Source organism: Ctenopharyngodon idella, chromosome 5 (genome assembly GCF_019924925.1).
Source record: "Ctenopharyngodon idella isolate HZGC_01 chromosome 5, HZGC01, whole genome shotgun sequence".
Classification (NCBI taxonomy): Eukaryota; Metazoa; Chordata; class Actinopteri; order Cypriniformes; family Xenocyprididae; genus Ctenopharyngodon; species Ctenopharyngodon idella.
In genome coordinates this window covers 62,825-80,645 of record NC_067224.1, presented here as the reverse complement: position 1 = coordinate 80,645, position 17,821 = coordinate 62,825, and the positions used below count along the sequence as shown (strand labels likewise).

Here is a 17,821-nt window from a genome sequence, read left to right as displayed (position 1 = left end):
CATTCATTCATTCATTCATTCATTTTCACTTATCCGTTTTACATCACATTAGTAGAGTATAAATAAATTCTTCGTGTTGTTTTGCTCTAGTCCTGCAGGTGGCGAAACACATCAAAGATGGTCCAACCGTCATAAAATGAGGGAAACGAAGAAGAAAGTGCAAGTCCACTTGTTCCATGTATAACGTTGCTAATTTGAAGGAACGTAAATGTAAAATAAACATTATTTTGTTGCCAAAGTCGCTAATGGAAAAAAAAGAGTAATAATATACACATTATTCTGTTGACTAGATAAAATATTCCATTGCATCAGCGAAGCGTCATATTTCCTGAGGATCTGCTGAAACACGCTGTAAATATGGAAGAAAGAGGTGAGTTAGAGAACGAGACAACACAGTTTAGTTATTATAACCAGTTCAGTGATGGAGATGATATTCTGTTAGCAGCTGTGTTCAGTTTATGATGTTGTGTTGTTATGAAAGATACATGTTATTAGGTCCTTTATTTATGTAGGATATTCCTGTTTCATTCACTCGCCTTTTAATGGCTGTAGTTGTTAATACGTATAGGTTAAAGTTTATATTAATACATATTACTGATAATAATTTACATTATTAATAGTTTTAATAGCTGAAATAATTATATTGTTTACATTATTAGTTAGGGTCTAGAATAGATTATGAATAACATTAAAATTAGCAACTCTTTACAATAAGGTCTCATGTATTAGCCAACATGAGAAATGAGAAATATCATTTTTTATTCATATTTGTTAATGTTAGTTAATAAAAATACAATTGTTCATTGTTTGTTCATGTTAAGTAAACTTTATTGTTAAGTGTGTCTAAAAATTCAACAAAAAAACCCAGAATGTTTTTTTTATATATATTTCAGTATGCCTTCATATTCTCCAAATGGGAATTTATTGTTGTTTACTTGCAAATTTCATTTGGTCCAACACTAAAATGAATTAATGACTGGTTTCCCTCCCAGAACTGGTGGAATATTTCCGGACACAGATCAGGGAAGACCCGGACGTGGCTTCAGCGGTGGCTGCTATCCGATCACTGCTGGAGTTCCTGAAGCGGGATCAGAGTGAGTTTGGTCTTGTTTTCACACTCAGGTGTTCGGATATCTGAGGTGTGGACGTGAACCCATGTTGTCCTCCTCAGGCGAGACGATCCTGGGCCTGAGAGAGAACATGACGCAGGCCATCCTCCGGCTGCAGGAGACGGATTCGTCAGTGGCCGTGTCGTCTGGAGGAGAGCTCTTCCTGCGCTTCATCAGTCTGACCTCACTGGAACATCCGGTCAGTTCCGCATCTCACACACATATACACATGCACACACACATACACACCACACACACACATATACACCACATACCCACGCACACACACACACATATACACCACACACATACATACACGCGCACACACACACACATATACAACACACACACACATACACCACACACACATACACGCACACACACATATACACCACGCACACACATACAGGTGCATCTCAATAAATTAGAATGTCGTGGAAAGTTAATTTATTTCAGTAATTCAACTAAAATTGTGGAACTCGTGTATTAAATAAATTCAGTGCACACAGACTGAAGTACTTTAAGTCTTTGGTTCTTTTAATTGTGATGATTTTGGCTCACATTTAACAAAACCCACAAATTCACTATCTCAATAAATTAGAATACTTCATAAGACCGATTAAAAAAAACAAAACAAAAGAAGGATATTTTAAACAGAAATGTCAGGCTTCTAAAAAGTATGTTCATTTCTATGCACTCAACACTTGGTTGGGGCTCCTTCTGCATGAATTACTGCATCAATGCGGCGTGGCATGGAGGCGATCAGCCTGTGGCACTGCTCAGGTGTAATGAAGCCCAGGTTGCTTTGATAGCGGCCTTCAGCTCATCTGCATTGTTGGGTCTGGTGTCTCTCATCTTCCTCTTGACTATAGATTCTCTATGGGGTTCAGGTCAGGTGAGTTTGCTGGCCAATCAAGCACAGTAACACCATGGTCATTGAACCAGCTTTTGGTACCTTTGGCAGTGTGGGCAGGTGCCAAATCCTGCTGGAAAATGAAATCAGCATCTCCATAAAGCTTGTCAGCAGAAGGAAGCATGAAGTGCTCTAAAATGTCCTGGTAGATGGCTGCGTTGACTGTGTCAGAAAACACAGTGGACCAACACCAGCAGATGACATGGCACCCCAAACCATCACTGACTGTGGAAACTTCACACTGGACTTCAAGCAACATGGTTTCTGTGGCTCTCCACTCTTCCTCCAGACTCTGGGACCTTGATTTCCAAAGCAATGCAAAATATACTTTCATCTGAAAAGAGGACTTTGGACCACTGAGCAACAGTCCAGTTCTTCTTCTCCTTAGCCCAGGTAAGACGCTTCTGAGGTTGTCTTTGGTTCAGAAGTGGTTTGGTACGTGGAGTGTGACAGTTGTAGTCCATTTCCTGAAGACGTCTGTGTGTGGTGGCTCTTGATGCAGCTTCAGTCCACTCCTTTTGAAGCTCTCCTAACTTCTTAAATCGGCTTCGCCTGACAATCTTCTCAAGCCTGCGGTCATTCCTTTCACTTGTACACCTTTTCCTACCACACTTTTTCCTTCCAGTCAACTTTTCCATGAATATGCTTTGGCACAGCACTCTGCGAACAGCCAGCTCTTTCAGCAGTGACCCTCTGTGGCTTACCCTCATTGTAGAGGGTCTTGATGATCGTCTTCTGGACAACTGTCAGGTCAGCAGACTTCCCCATGACTGCTGTTGGGATTACTGACCTAAACCCAGTATTTATACCCTGAGAATGGTCATTTAATAGAACTTGAAATTAAATATTCTAATAATTTGAGATACTGATTTTTTTTTATTTTTTTTTATTTTGATGTGCAGCAAGCTGTAATCATCAACATGAAAACAAAAAAGTCTTGAAAATATTTTACTTTGTCTAATAAATCTAGAATATATTTAAGTTTTACTTTTTGAATTAAATTACAGGAAAAAAAAAAAACTTTTTAATGATATTCTAATTTATTGAGATGCACCTGTGTGTGTGTATATATACACAGACACAAACTTTTGTTAGATGTGATTATTCACAATTAATCGTTTTGACAGCACTAGAAATAATAAGAAAAATAATCACATTTTTATGAAATGAAGCAGTTTATTGAGACATTTAAACAGAAAAGTTTGATGCATCAACTTTGATGCATCAAACTTTGATGCGAAAAACACCTTAATTTTATTCAAAAGCCAAAACTGAGGAAAAAATATGCAATTTGCTGCAGCTGTTGATATTTATATAAAGTTTATAATGTAAATCACACATTACAGTATAGCAGCTACTTGCATAAAATGCATATAAATATCAGTTGTCACTCCATGTCTGAATAATATGATATTTAAATGCTTAGTTTTATGATCAAAGCTCTGTAGTTTTAAGACATATAATGCAATAAAATACAATGATTGACAGATGAACAAATAAACCTTAATTAAGCCTGACGATCATATTTGATACATTTGAACATGATTTTTATAAAAAATGATGTACTGAAAATTTCACAGCAAAAACACAAGTGAAGCACGAGCTGAAGGTGGACATTTCACTTTACTTCAGATGACAGAAGAACTGTAGAGGCCTTTAGAAGTTTGAATATTGATTATGATACAGTCGGCTTTATAGAGTTATGATTTCATCCTACACTCCAGGGTTTAAAGGTTTGAAAGTGATGAGTTATGCTGCTTTTATGTGCTTAAAAAGTGAAACATTGTTTTTGTGAATGCTATTGTTCTTGGCACAGTCTTTCCTTCAGTGTGATTGACCGTGTGATGTTCGCTGTGTTTCTGCCGCAGGATCTCTCCCAGTGTAAGAATGTGATGATAGAGAGAGGTGAACTCTTCCTGAAGAAAATATCCCTCTCCAGGGGCAAAGTGGGTAAACTGTGCCACACCTTCATCAAAGATGGAGCTGTAAGTACAGAAGAAGATGTTTTTTCTGTCGTTATTTTGGAAACACTCTCATATCTGCCTTCCATCTGCAGAAAATCCTCACACACTCGTCATCACGAGTCGTATTGAAGGTTCTGGAGAATGCGGCAGCCGATCACAAACGTTTTACAGTATATGTCACTGAATCACAGCCGGATTCAGCAGGGTGAGTCTCTGTCGCATGGCTGTCTACTCTTCTGCCCTACAAAGACAACATGCAGAACACTGGAATTAAGAGAAAAGGCTTCAGCGTTCGACTGAATTTTGATTAATGTCCATTTTTTCACTCCCAGAAACTGTAGTTAATAAAACTCTAGTGAATAAATTTGCATCATTAGTCAGTGGGTTGTGTGAATGTCTATTGAGTGTTGAGGAAGCCCTGTATAATTAGTGTCGTTTAGGGTCATGTCTGTCACACATTCGTCAGATTTGTTCCTCAGTGATGTATATGGACACTAAAGTCGTGTCTCAAACAACACACTATTCACTTGTACACTGTGCACTAATGCACTCAACCGTGTCGTGTGTGAACTTTATAAGGTTATTTTGTCAATCAACATCAATCAATCAGAGTCTGAAGCCCCGCCCCCTCCACTACGTACAGTAATTAAAGTCGAGAGCATGAAGCGTCCAACATCCCACACTTAGTTTTTCTGTAAATAATTACATCATTCCGGTATTTGAAGTGTAGTTTTTCAGTTTGGGTTGTTCAGTGTGAACACGCTTCTCACACTGTTTATACTTTAAAACAACATAGAATAGTGCACAAGTATGTCAGTCGAGACACACTTAAAGACTAAGATCCCTTAAAATATACTTAATTTTAGTCTAACAATTTATGTGTGTGCTTACTGTGCATATGACGGGTGACATACTAAGAGTGTTTCACACATATATCAGGCACACCCACATTTAATGGAGTCTTTTGCATGTTGCAATTATACCGAAAGTAACCAAGCATTTGGTGTACGTTTTTTATATATATATATATATATAAGCCTGCTATCAAAGTATGTGTGTATTTGTACAGTGTTTATATAATTTTTTTGATGCAATCTTTTATGAATGTTTTTCCCTGTTGTCCCTTAGTGAACTTATGGCTCAAAAACTACGCAAACTCAACATACCCGTCACAGTCGTGCTCGACGCTGCAGTCGGGTAAGGGTTGTAGTTTCATTTTTGTTTTTACATCAAAATAGCCTCTTAACTGCTTTAATTCTCATACAACTCAAATCAGTGTTCAAATCCAATAATCGCTCATTCCAGTTATTCCATTAGTTGTCAGAAATGGTCGCAATATAACGATTTTTTTATTTTCTATATAATTTAACACATTTATTCTCAGCTCCAGCTTGAAACTGTGGATATGGTTCTGGTGTGATTGCAGGTACATCATGGAGAAGGTGGACCTGGTGATCGTCGGCGCTGAAGGTGTTGTGGAGAGTGGAGGTGTAATAAACAAGGTCAGAAACACACTTTTGTTGTCTTGATGTTTGCAGTTGTATTTAAAGCAGAACACTGCAGGGGAATCCACTTATTTTGCAACATGGAAGTCAGCTATTTTCTGTGATTGTGCGAGACTTCAGATTCATTAGCCGCTACAGGGAAACAACTAGAAGAATAACAAAGTGCAGTAAATGGTTAAAGTGTGTTTATAATTAAAATAATAAATTCAAACAATATGGTAAGAAATGCCCGTTTGAAATATCAAGCTCATATTACAGCTAAAAATAACTGGAAGCAGATGAGACCAGAAGCCTCGACACGTTCAAATGTCTGTGCCGCTCTTACATTTAAAAATCAGGTGGATAGGGTTAAAATTAATATATATTAATAGATATCACCATACTTCTCCAGTTGATTAATCATAGTACATTAAGACCTTTAAGACATTAACACGCTTTCAACTAAAAACTGAAAAATTTGTGCAAGTGCAAGTTTTTGAAAGCGATACCGTGATTGTCTCTGTGTAAACTACAAAAATGTTGTAAAAACTGTTTGAAAACTGTGATGTCGTGCTTGAGTATTACGTGTTCAGTCTATAGGCACGTAGGGTTTCTTTACAAAGTGACATCGCCATCTACTGGCCTGGCAGCAGAATACAGCGATTTTAGTCATCCGTGTTCTGTACATAAAATTTTCAAAAATGTAAAGGAAGACGTTTCAGGTTTTAGTACATCGCTGTCCTGTAAATGTGCCCTAAGACAGCTGTTTTGTATTACAAGTTTTCTAAAATGTTGTTTAAATATGCAAATGAGCCATTGTCTAATTAAATATGCACTCATTTGCATACATTTCCAGAACAGAAATCTGAAGTTTGGATAATCAAGCTCAAAAATCTTCTTGTTTGATTTTATTGACATTATATTCAGAACTCCATAAATCAGAAAATACTGTCAACATCATGTTTTTAGTAATAAAATATCATATAAATCAGGCGAATGATACAGTATTTGAACAAACTTTCAGAATATTGATAGGAATAAAGTTGTAAAGTTGCTGAAGTGGAGATTTCTGTCCTCTGAAAATTGATAAAGTCTAATAAAATAAACACTTAAAAGTGTATTATGGATGTTTTCTTTCCACTAGTCTGAAAGAAGACATGTTAAAGGGGGAAAAGCCCAAAATCTCAAAACTGACCAGTGCCTGAAAAACAGTGGTTTTGCCTGTAGTGTCTTGCCTTAAAACAAAATGCATTTATTTCTTACCATTCGTTTCTTTGATTGATCAGATTCTTCCATTTTATGTCCCAGATTGGCACCTATCAGATGGCTGTGTGTTCCAAGGCGCACAACAAACCATTTTATGTGGTGGCAGAAAGTTTTAAGTTTGTGCGACTCTACCCACTTAATCAGCAAGACGTACCCGATAGATTCAAGGTAAAGTTGAGTTCACGCCATGTCGTAATTACGAGATGACAAAACATGTGACGTTCTTTCAACATATATATGAATCTGCAGCAGTCAGGTGGTACAAGTAGAAGCTCTCAGAAAATTCCCAGTTTACAAGCTGTAATTCCGAGTTCGGCAAGGACACGAACACTTTTTACAAGTCGGAATCTCATACTGTTTTTTACAACATGCGGTGAACAGACCTTAAGTGAGCTTAAACACTTATTATTAGGGTTGGGAACCGAGAACCGGTTCTCATCCGGAACCGGTAGTGTTTTTTGAAAAGAACCGGAACTGTGCAAGATTTCTAAGTTTTGGTTCCGAAAACAGTTCTGGTGTGATGGGTGGCCGAAGTGCGGGGAGCGTATCCTTTAATAGAGACATCTCACATCATGAATATTATAGCAATGAATGCACTGAAAATCCCTCGCGCTACTCATATACGTCAGATTACAATGAGAGAGAGAGAGAGAGGTGTCCAAAGCTGCACGATTAATCTTTAAAAGATCACGTTCTCGATTTCATCACCCACATGATCTAATTCCTAAATGACAACGATTCGCCCGTGTATATTAAACCTTTGAACAAAATAAAATCGCGACATTCAAATCTGCATTCGCGCTGCCGTTGATCTGAAGAGAGTTGTCATGTGTAGATATAAACACAAACAATCTTTTCAAACACACAGTATCATTATTTCTGTGTGACAAATAGGCCTATTCCAATTATGGTATACAAAAGTTTATTATTCAGATAGAAACGCTGATGTTTATGTAAAATAAATTACCTTCTGAAAGTAACTGGACTTCAAATAAAGACTGTATCGACTGCATTGTTACGCCACTAGGTGGCAACAAATTTACTGTTAAAAATGTGTCTATCACTGAATCATTCTTTCAGAAACAAGTCTTTATGAATCCAACTCACAAAAATATTGTTTCACCTGTCTGGATCTTACATGTGTGTTCAAGCATCTTATCTAATTTGTGGTAACACTTTACAATAAGGTTCATTTATGAACTAACCATAAGCAATACATTTGTTACTGTATTTGTTAATCTTTGTTAATGTTAGTTAATAAAAATATAGTCATTCATAGTTTGTTCATGTTACTTCACAGTGCATTAACTAATGTTAACAAATACAACTCTTGATTTTAATAATGTATTAGTAAATGTTGAAATTAACATTAACAAAGATTAATAAATGCTGTAGAAATGCAGTTCATTATTATTTCATGTTAATGTAGTTAACTAATGTTAACTAATGAACCTTATTGTAAAGTGTTAGCGAATTTGTTGAGATTAACAGTCTGTTAAATTCATTTGACAAAAATAATAAACACAAAAAGGACTGTTTGAGTCAAGCATTTTTCTCTTACTACTATTTTTTTATTAGTCGTTTAATTATTTTAATGGAACCGGAAAATTTCTCATGATTCCCAACCCTATTTATTATACATAAATGGGTACATAAAATCTCTCTGCGTGTTTCAGTATAAAGCAGATGTCCTGAAAACAGCGGAAGATCTCAACCAGGAGCACCCGATGATCGACTACACCCCTCCGTCCCTCATCACGCTACTCTTCACTGACCTCGGGGTGCTGACGCCCTCTGCTGTCAGCGACGAGCTCATCAAACTCTACCTATGATGATGATGATGAGGATGGCTCTTCATAAAGCATTTAAATCAATGCCCAAATGTATAGATTTCAAATGCACGGTTAACTGAAAGATCCTGTATGTGGAGAGCGCCTCAGCTCACCAGTCCTGAATTTAACATTAAATTATCTGGTTTAAGTGATTTTCATGTGCCCTTCCTCACTCAGAAAACTCACACGCTGTATTTATAAAACTGTTACATTTATTTTAAACGACTCACTACATTTACACATCATTAGAAACTTGTTCAGGTAACGAGGATAAAACAGGATCTATATGATATTCAGTTTCCGGTAATTCAGGTAGCGAGCCTTGGAACATTTACAAGGTGATGATGTATGATCGTTTAATGTTAAAATACTTGATATATGCTTTATTAATAATTTGTAGAGACAGTTATTAGCAGGTTAATTTACTTCATTTAATTCAATTTAATCATTTCTATGAACATCAAGTGCTAAAGCCAACATCGCTTTTTCATATGGACCTGGAATGCATTTCAAAAAGAAGTTGCCAATAGCTGCTAAAATAATTTATGGTGGGTTCTGGGAAAACATGCTGTCTGACAAATGAAGTTATAAACCACACGAGTATGTTTAAACACTTACTGTACCTGTTGACACACATCTTACTGCCTGGATCAAATGCAGATGGCTACATTCAAAAACGTTTTTGCATAAATAAATTTGTATGGTAACAGGCAACAGCAATTTCAACCCCCTCATAATCATTAAAAATGATCAGAAAAATCATGGGGGAGAGGAGAGGATGTTCTTAACAGCGGTGGCTAATTTAAGGGAATTTGTCCTCAGGATGGTCCATGAGAGACTTTATCCAGCTGGTTCCATTGATCAGTTTGGTGGTTGCAATAATGTACTCAGTCCCACTATCTTCCATATTAGACAAGAAGCGCAGAGCAGCGATTTCAGCGTAAGTCACACCGCCGATGAAGAAGACCAGGGTGGTTCTGTTTTCTCCTGGCTGACCTACAAATCAACGAGAAGGCCATCAACAATTACAATTAGAGAAATATTACAACCATATGCATAAAAACTTTATTTCCCCAGATGTATTTCACAATACACATCGTTTCAAAGCAGCTTTACAGAAAAATGTTAATGTTTATAATATCTTAATATCTTCATTCCTTATAATCGCGAGCTGGGAGATGATATAGTTACATTTTGCGATGATAAAAGCAATGAAGCAGTTGAGATTTGCATATTATATATCGTTTTACATAAGTTGGACATACTTATATATGCAACTTTCTATAACGAGATGGTTAATACGGTTTACTTTTTTATGACGATATAAACAATCATGCAGCTGAGATTTACCATGTAGTATATAATGTTTTACATGAGCGTACTATATGTACAGATGTAAAATATATATCAAACTTTTATATAGCTGAACAATAGTGTAGTTAATATAGTTAAATTATAAAATAATAGACTAACACAATATAGTTATAATAAAGTGTCCTTTATATTATAGATATGCTTTATATATGAATGTTATAATGTTTCATATGCATTCTAATGATAGATAGATAGATAGATAGATAGATAGATAATTTGACAAGCTAGCCTGAGTTTATTACTAGTCAGATGGTGGAGACATTGATGGGGTTACTGATCTGAAATGACAATCTTTACACAAAGTAAATCATGTCATGCTCACGACTTACGCTTCTTGTGAAGGCCTGTAGGAACCTGCTGTCTTTCTTCAAAGTGTGGGCCGGGCAGCATCTTCAGCACCTCCTCGATGCTCCGCCAGCCGGGCCGCGCCAGCACCTGAGTCAGACGCACGCTGAGCGGAGCGTAGCCGCTGTACACATACGAGATGTCGTTGGGGTTCTGGGGGAAAGTCAAATCGCATTAGTCACTCACCAAACCATGAGCAACACGTAGACCTTGGATGAGCCATCATCGCTTTTTAAAAAGAAATTGATTTGTACATTCGTCATCACATCAGGCAAACACATATAAATTACCATGTACTGAGACATGCCTACACATATACAGTACATATATTCTCAAAACTTAGGCTCAGTACTTCATTTCGGGTCAGGACTATTTTCAATTAAATAAAAACAGTGAACCTGATTCAAAATGAGTATCAGGACAAACCTGTTCATTGGCATCCTCCATCCACAGTTTGAGTGTTTTCCTGATTGTGGGGTAGTTGTTTCTCATGGTGCTTTGAGGTTTGAGTAACCCAACCTTCTCCAAGTTCTTGAGGGTCAGAATGTGCTCGTATCCATACGTCTAAACCAACAAAGCACAAACATGAAAAATGTCTTTTTTTAAGACATTAAATTGTTCTCTAAAGACCCTGATATACTTCAAGCAAAATCGACGAACGAACTGGTGTGACGTCATTTTGAACAAAATCAGGCCAAAACGAATTTCGTTTGGAGTTTGTTTTCAGGAGTTCTGGCTGGTAAACACATTCGAACTACCATTGTTCTGTGGTGATGATGTAATAGGTGGGTGTGGCTCGATGGCTCCGCCTTCTTTGACGTATAAATCTCCCTTGGTTCACTTCTTCTGTTCAGTCCCTCGAGGTCAGACGTCCGTGAGTAAAAACATGAACACACTGAGAGCTGCTTTATACTAGAAAATGAGGTTTTAATTCTAATTGAAAGAGACACTGTTTTACATGTTTGATACTGTAAAGCTGCTTGATTTTAAACCATCTGTTGTATAAAGTGGCATATAAATGAACGTGACTTAACTGGAGTGCTGAATTGCAGAGCTGATGAAAACATCTACATCGTTATGATCAGATGCTTTAACTGCTGTTTTCTCATCGCTGTCATTTTTGCTGTTTATTTTATTGAGAGGAAACAGCACATATTTACCATATATTTACATATATCTAAACGTCGCTAACCCTAACTTAATTTTACCCCTAAGCAAAGAACGTTCGAAGAAGTTTGCCGTGAGTATATCGGGGCCTTAATGTGATTGGCTATCAATGCACATGTGATCCAAGTTGATGTATTCACAAAATGTATCTAAAAGCAAATAAAAGTGAAGCACAAAGAAATTCTCTCTGTTTTACCTGAAGGATCTCCCTCTTATAGTAGTCGAGCACTTTCTGTTTGAGGCCGTTGTTGCAGACCGACTGCATGCACACCAGCCGCAGGATTTTAATCAGTGGGTCTTTCTGTGCGATGCAGTCTTCAATATACGTGCTGACCTGAGAGCGAATCACACATCATCATATCAGTGACGATCAACACATTCAGTCTAACCTAAAATATATTCTGTCCACAGAGAATTAAAGAAGTACAATGTTAAAAATTAATTCTTTTCTAAGTTCAAAATATTTAGGAAACTGTCAGCTGACTTTCAACTTCATTCTTTTTTGTTCTAACAATACTGAGCGCAGAGACGTTTATCGTATTTATACTCATAATGCTTTGGAAAAAGTACATCCTCCTTCATGCAAGCGTCCATGAAATCAAAACGGATAATTCTTGTTTTTCTTATTGCACTGTTTATTATAAATGATTTATGCACATTATTTATTTTTTTAAATTCATGTTCCTGGTAATCTTGAATCAGAATATCTTCTCCCTCTTGCAGCATCTCTTCTCTTCTCTGATGACGAGGGCGGGGCAACCTGTCACTCACATGAGATCCACCAATAACAAACCTCAACCATTTAATCAATTCCCCACAGACAAAATCAAGCCCCGCCCTACATCTGTTCTTGTTCCAGAAGCGTTTCACTCAGATATATGTCACTGATTTTATCTGAATAATGACTGTGTACTAGTGTCTTTCTAGAGCTGCTTTACAGCAGAACTCAATTCTGTTTGCATCACTGAATCTTTATTTTCTTGTTTATCACTGTAAAGCTGCTTTGAAATAATCTGTATTGTGTAAAGCACTATATAAATAAAGGTCACTTGACAATAGGGAAGAAAAGACTATCTCAACTTCTGTTTCATGACGACTTTACATTACACTGCGTTTATATCAGAGTCATAAAGAGAACGAGGCACCTTGTCTGTGTCTACTCCAGTCATGAACTCTTGTTCAACGGTCAGATTGTCAAAGAAGGCTTCTGACGCTGAAACACAGGACACAGTTCACTGAATGCTACAGATAAAGAATCACAAAAGCAAGGCAGTTTGAGATGAAATCAAAACTGGTAAGAAGTAAAAAGCAAAATGAATGTGAACTGATGTCAGACCCATATTATCATCATTTACCACAGAACACGATCTCAACTCCTCAAGGGAAACACATTCACAGTAAAACACTTACAATACAAGGTGAATTCAAAAAATTAATCATCTATTTATTTCAATCCTCGTCACTCCTTTAAGTTTACAGTTTAAAGTTCAAATCTGATAAGATCTGCAAATGAATTTTAAGATGTTGGATTCAGTACTTTAGACATGTGAAAATGGATTAAAGATATCATTACAGTGACGAGTAATAAAGTATTTCTAAAAAAAGCTTTATTACTAGTATCAGATAACAGATCATCTCAACTTAAAATGGCCACCAATGAAACCCAGATTACAGATTTTAAAAAAGTTATAATTCAAATATTGATATCAGGAAAGGCCACTTGCACTAGTAATAAATATAATTATTGCTATCAAAAATGATTCAGCTGAATCTTCGCTAGGAAGGAGTTAATTATTAAACTGTAAATTAGTAATCTGTAAATACTTTTGAGAGCTAATCAGAGAGAGCTGTAAGATGTCACTATTGAAAATGCAGTTAGTGATATCAATTCATTTTTAATAGAAAATTTTCCACAAAACATGAAAAAACTGATCTGTATTATCTTAAGTTATAATTCCATTGTTGATATCAGGAATAGTTATAATCTATTCATAATAATATAATACATGATAAAATGGCTTGCCATAATGAGCAGGAATCTAAATTCTTCTTATCTGTGAGGTTTTTACAATGCTTTTTCATGATCAGCAGCACACTGTTGGCTGAACTTCACCTGCATTAAAACAATTATCTTTCTAAACTAACGAGAAAAGTGTGAATCAGAACTGAGATTTCTTCGATCTCACCAGCCTGCTTTCTTGCTGAGGGACGAGCTGCAGTTGTCATCTGTGTTAATTGACAGCGTTCCACAGACCTTAAAATATTTCCTTCATTTCTGAATATATGAATGATTGGACTCAGACTTACTTGTAATGTCCTTAACGAGTTCAGCGATGGAGGTGTGATTAGCCAGAGAGCTGCGAGCCGCCTGCATGTGAGGCAACTGAGACACAAACTGCTTAATTTCCCCAACTGTTTTTGCGTTGTGTCGTTCCTATCAGAGACAGAAAACCAGCTTATTCACGACAAAAAGTCTCTTATTGCAATTATTTGATCAAAATACAGTAAAATTATGAAATATTATTACAATGTAAAATAACTGTTTTCTATGTGAATATATTGCATAATGTAGAATTATCAATATTTAAAACAGTTGTGCTGCTTCATATTTTTGTGAAAACTTATTTTTTTACTGTCACCTGAATCAATTCAATGCTTCCTTGTTAAAAGTTTTTATTTTTATTTGTTTATTTATTTATTTAAAAGATCGTACTTACTACAAATTTAAGTGGTAGTGTATGATGGTTTCCACACAAATCTGATGCAGCACAACTGTTTTCAACATTGATAATAATCATAAATGTTTCTTGATCATCAAATCATCATATCAGAATGATTTCTGAAGGATCATGTGACACTGAAGACTGGAGTAATGATGCTGAAAATTCAGCTTTGATCACAGGAATAAATACACTTTACTATATATTCACATAGAAAACAGCTGCTTTACATTGTAATAATAATATTTCACAATGTTACAGCATTTTTCATCAAACAAATGCAGCCTTGGTGAGCAGAAGAGGCTCCTTTCTAAAACATTACAAAACATAATTATTCCAAACTTTTGACCGACAATGTATTTATTTTAAATCAGCAGCTCTTGACTACACTAGAGCAGCACAAACCTCGAACGCAGCTGAAATGATCTTGGCTTTCTTGCTGAGAGCCGCACCGACAGCATTGAAGTTCTTGTCACGTATTTCGGCATAAAGCTCCTCAGCGGAGTTCAGCTGCAGTTTTTTGGGCTCAGTGGGGAGATCTTTCCCTCCTTCTCCCTGTTTCTTCTGCGCAAACTTCTCAGGCGGCAGCTTCACATAACCTGTCAAAGCAACCAAGCCATGACTATTGGAAAAACTATTTCCAAAGTATTTCTTTCGTGTCTGCACACATTTTAAATTCATGTACCATTGGTGATGCCGTAGATCTCATCGATTAGACCCTCGTAAGTAAGTTGAGTAGCTAACGGTGTAAGCAAGTCCACATTGCGATCCAGCAGGAGAAGAGTATCGAAAACAGGCAGGATTTGAGCATGACCTGAAAACTCTCTCTTCATCCGCAACATCATGTTGGCCACATGCTGAGAGAGACACGGCACAATCCCACAATGCATCCAATTGAAAAAAATAAACAATAACAAAAATAAAACCACATCTTTTTATAAACCAGTGAAATGAAAAACAAAAGAGTTTACCACACTACTACAAATTAGTATTTCTGCCACGGAATAAAAAATAAAAGGTTTTTTTCTCATTTATCTGATTTTTTTCCCCTCACAATTCTCGAGTCTACATCTCGCAATTCAGATTTCTTTCTCAGATTCGAGATATAAACACATAATTGTGAATTACAAAGTCAGAATGTGAGATAAAGTTGGCAGAATTATGAGCTAATTTCTTTTCTCAAAATTGGGTTTATATCTCTTGTGATTCAGACTTCATTACTTGCAACTGTGCATTTATATCTCACCATTCTGAGAAAAAAAGTCCGAATTTTAAGATGTAAATTCAGAAAAAAAAAGGAAGAATGTCAAGTTTATATCTTGCAATTGAGAAAAAAAAAAATTGTTTGATATAAACTCGCAGAAACTCGTATAAAATGTCAGAATTGTGGAAAAACTCAATTGCAAGAAAAAAAGTCAGAAATGCAAGTTCATATATCACAATTGAGAAAAGTCAGATTTTTAAGATAAAAAGTCACAAATACATTTTTTATTATTATTATTATTCTGTGCAAACGAGCTTCCATAAATATTCATCACTACTAGATGTTGGAGATGAAGTTTGCGAGATTCACGGCATCAAATGTTTGAGAAGAGCAGCCGATAGTAAAGTTGGCACAATGCTTGTCTGCTCACCCTGGCACACTCTCCTTTGCCGAAGATCTGCGGTATCGTCCCGTAAAGTGCTTGTAAAGTCATGAGGCCCTTGGCAGCATGATACAGGCTCGTCTGATCATTCTCTAAATAACATTCCTTCATAAAAAAAAAACAAGTTACGAAACGTCTCCAAGTACTTGCTCATGGATATGTCAGCTTTATAATGCATATAGAACGGGTCATATCATACACCTAATTTTTTTCCTTAGTACCACCTACAGAACATCTGGGATGAGAATTACATTGGATCTCATGAGATCAGAACTTTTTTGATGTGTAATTTAATTCTAATGATTATTCAAAAGGCTATGACAAGTCACAGGTGCTTCCAGAACCAAGAACAGTTTGACAAACCTTTGCTGATATAAAGTCACAAATTTCTGAATGAGACATTTTTGTAGCTTAGCTTTAATAAATCATCTTTTTGAATATGGTTTCTAAAAATCAGAATAACAGAATATCCAACTCTGATTAAAAAACAAATGAATACAAGAATGTATTAAAGATTCAATTGTTCATATCAGAATATCCACAATCATTAAAGAAATCAAGGAGAAATTAATTATTCATAATATGATCCCTTTAAGCTGAATACGCCCATCGGAGATTTTGCATCCATGGATATTTCTAGCCAAAATCTGACTAATCCTGAAAAACCTTCTGGATATGAACACAAACCCAGAATATAAATGAGATTAAAGCGTTGTCTCACCCTAAAGGAACTCTCAGACTCCATGGACAGAAGGTCTCCATCATAAGGAATCAGGTCCAGGATGTACTCATCAATGTTTGTAAAAGAGTTGAGAACCCCCTTCTCCTTCAGCCGCTGCTCACACAGAAGACTCCGGCGAGGAACAAACAGGATGTGGAAATCTCGCGGTTGTAATTTATCCTCACTGCAATGCAAATCTTACATCATCATCATCATCATCATCATCAGTAAGGCATCATTACTGTCACCAACATTTTTGCTTGTGTGCAAAAATCACTTTTGATTAATCACAGCCCTAGTAGCACCAAAGGTGACCTTTTTGTATTTGTTCAGATTTTATTAGAAGTTTTATTCAAACTCATCCTATGCCATTTGTTCAGTTTAATGCTGGACACATATGAGTCTTACCTTGCAACATTTTCTGCAATGATGTCCATCAATTCCAACCGTGGTCGAACGAAAAAGACAATATTCTTGACGGCAGCGGAGGGTATACGACCACCTTTGAGAGTGAACATCTTCTCGACTTCATGTTCCTTTTAAAAAATTAAATTAAGACAATCACCTCCTTGAAAAAGAATAAAATAATATGTATACCATGTAAATTGTAATAAAAACTACAGTGCAAATGTCACCAGTGTTTTTGAAATTATTGTGTGTGTGTATATATATATATATATATATATATATATATATATATGTGTGTGTGTGTGTGTGTGTGTACAATTTGTGTACAGTCTCTCACCTTCAAAAGAGAATACTGAGCAATTAACCCGAAAGGTCCAGTAAGATACTCGTCCCAAACAATGGCCTTATAAAAACAACAACACATGAATTAAAGGATGACGACACGTGACATGTGGACTGACAGTATCGCTGAACAGTGTCTGCAGTAATAATACTGCACAACAACACAAAGTTCACAGTTTTACATGGGCAGTAGGTTTGAATAAACGATAGAGTGACAGCAGGAGAAGGACAGTGTAAGAAAACAATCTGCATGTTTATTAAAGCAAAAAGCTTTACCTTGCTTCCTGAACATTTATCTAAAAATTCGCGCAAGTCTTTTCGTGCAGCTTCTCTCAAAATATTTAGGTTTACTCTGCCACAAAACAAATGCGACGCCATGTTCGTTAAAGCGCAATCATATGACTTTCACGGCCTCAGGATGTCACGTGATTCGTTTTTCCAAAATAAAAACCAGCAGAAGTAAATTTTATTACACTAGTTCCCAGTATAATTTTATATTATTTCATTATTTACATATCTATATTTCATTA

The 17,821-nt window shown here is 36.2% G+C and overlaps 2 protein-coding genes across 2 annotated transcripts; one reads left to right on the top strand and one right to left on the bottom strand.

The window, feature by feature from the left end:
- The first annotated feature begins 103 nt into the window (after window positions 1–103).
- eif2b1 (eukaryotic translation initiation factor 2B, subunit 1 alpha) lies at window positions 104–8,720 on the top strand. Its single transcript, XM_051894912.1, has 9 exons — window positions 104–370; window positions 993–1,094; window positions 1,172–1,308; window positions 3,891–4,007; window positions 4,079–4,191; window positions 5,115–5,183; window positions 5,413–5,488; window positions 6,779–6,904; window positions 8,413–8,720. Exons 1-9 carry the CDS (start codon window positions 358–360, stop codon window positions 8,566–8,568), a joined length of 909 nt encoding a protein of 302 aa, XP_051750872.1. The 5' UTR covers window positions 104–357; the 3' UTR covers window positions 8,569–8,720.
- Window positions 8,721–8,974: 254 nt separating this feature from the next.
- Window positions 8,975–17,730, bottom strand: vps33a (VPS33A core subunit of CORVET and HOPS complexes). The gene is made up of 13 exons (XM_051894907.1): window positions 17,568–17,730; window positions 17,287–17,352; window positions 16,950–17,077; window positions 16,542–16,725; window positions 15,809–15,925; window positions 14,860–15,031; window positions 14,580–14,773; window positions 13,762–13,888; window positions 12,600–12,667; window positions 11,651–11,788; window positions 10,714–10,851; window positions 10,272–10,440; window positions 8,975–9,564 (listed from the first exon to the last, which is right to left on the bottom strand). The coding sequence occupies exons 1-13, from the start codon at window positions 17,667–17,669 to the stop codon at window positions 9,371–9,373; spliced, it is 1,797 nt and encodes a 598-aa protein (XP_051750867.1). The 5' UTR covers window positions 17,670–17,730; the 3' UTR covers window positions 8,975–9,370.
- Between the last annotated feature and the right edge of the window lie 91 nt (window positions 17,731–17,821).

What these genes read in the sequence shown, in the direction of transcription:
- vps33a (XM_051894907.1), bottom strand. Translation starts at nt 17,669, where the DNA reads ATGGCGTCGCATTTGTTTTGTGGCAGAGTAAACCTAAATATTTTGAGA. An exon ending in AGTCTGAGAGTTCCTTTAGG is followed by an intron (nt 15,926 to 16,541) that starts GTGAGACAACGC and finishes TTTTTTATGAAG; the next exon opens with GAATGTTATTTAGAGAATGA. An exon ending in TCATTTCAGCTGCGTTCGAG is followed by an intron (nt 13,889 to 14,579) that starts GTTTGTGCTGCT and finishes TGTCTCTGATAG; the next exon opens with GAACGACACAACGCAAAAAC.
- eif2b1 (XM_051894912.1), top strand. An exon ending in CCTTCATCAAAGATGGAGCT is followed by an intron (nt 4,008 to 4,078) that starts GTAAGTACAGAA and finishes TTCCATCTGCAG; the next exon opens with AAAATCCTCACACACTCGTC. An exon ending in GTGCTCGACGCTGCAGTCGG is followed by an intron (nt 5,184 to 5,412) that starts GTAAGGGTTGTA and finishes GTGTGATTGCAG; the next exon opens with GTACATCATGGAGAAGGTGG.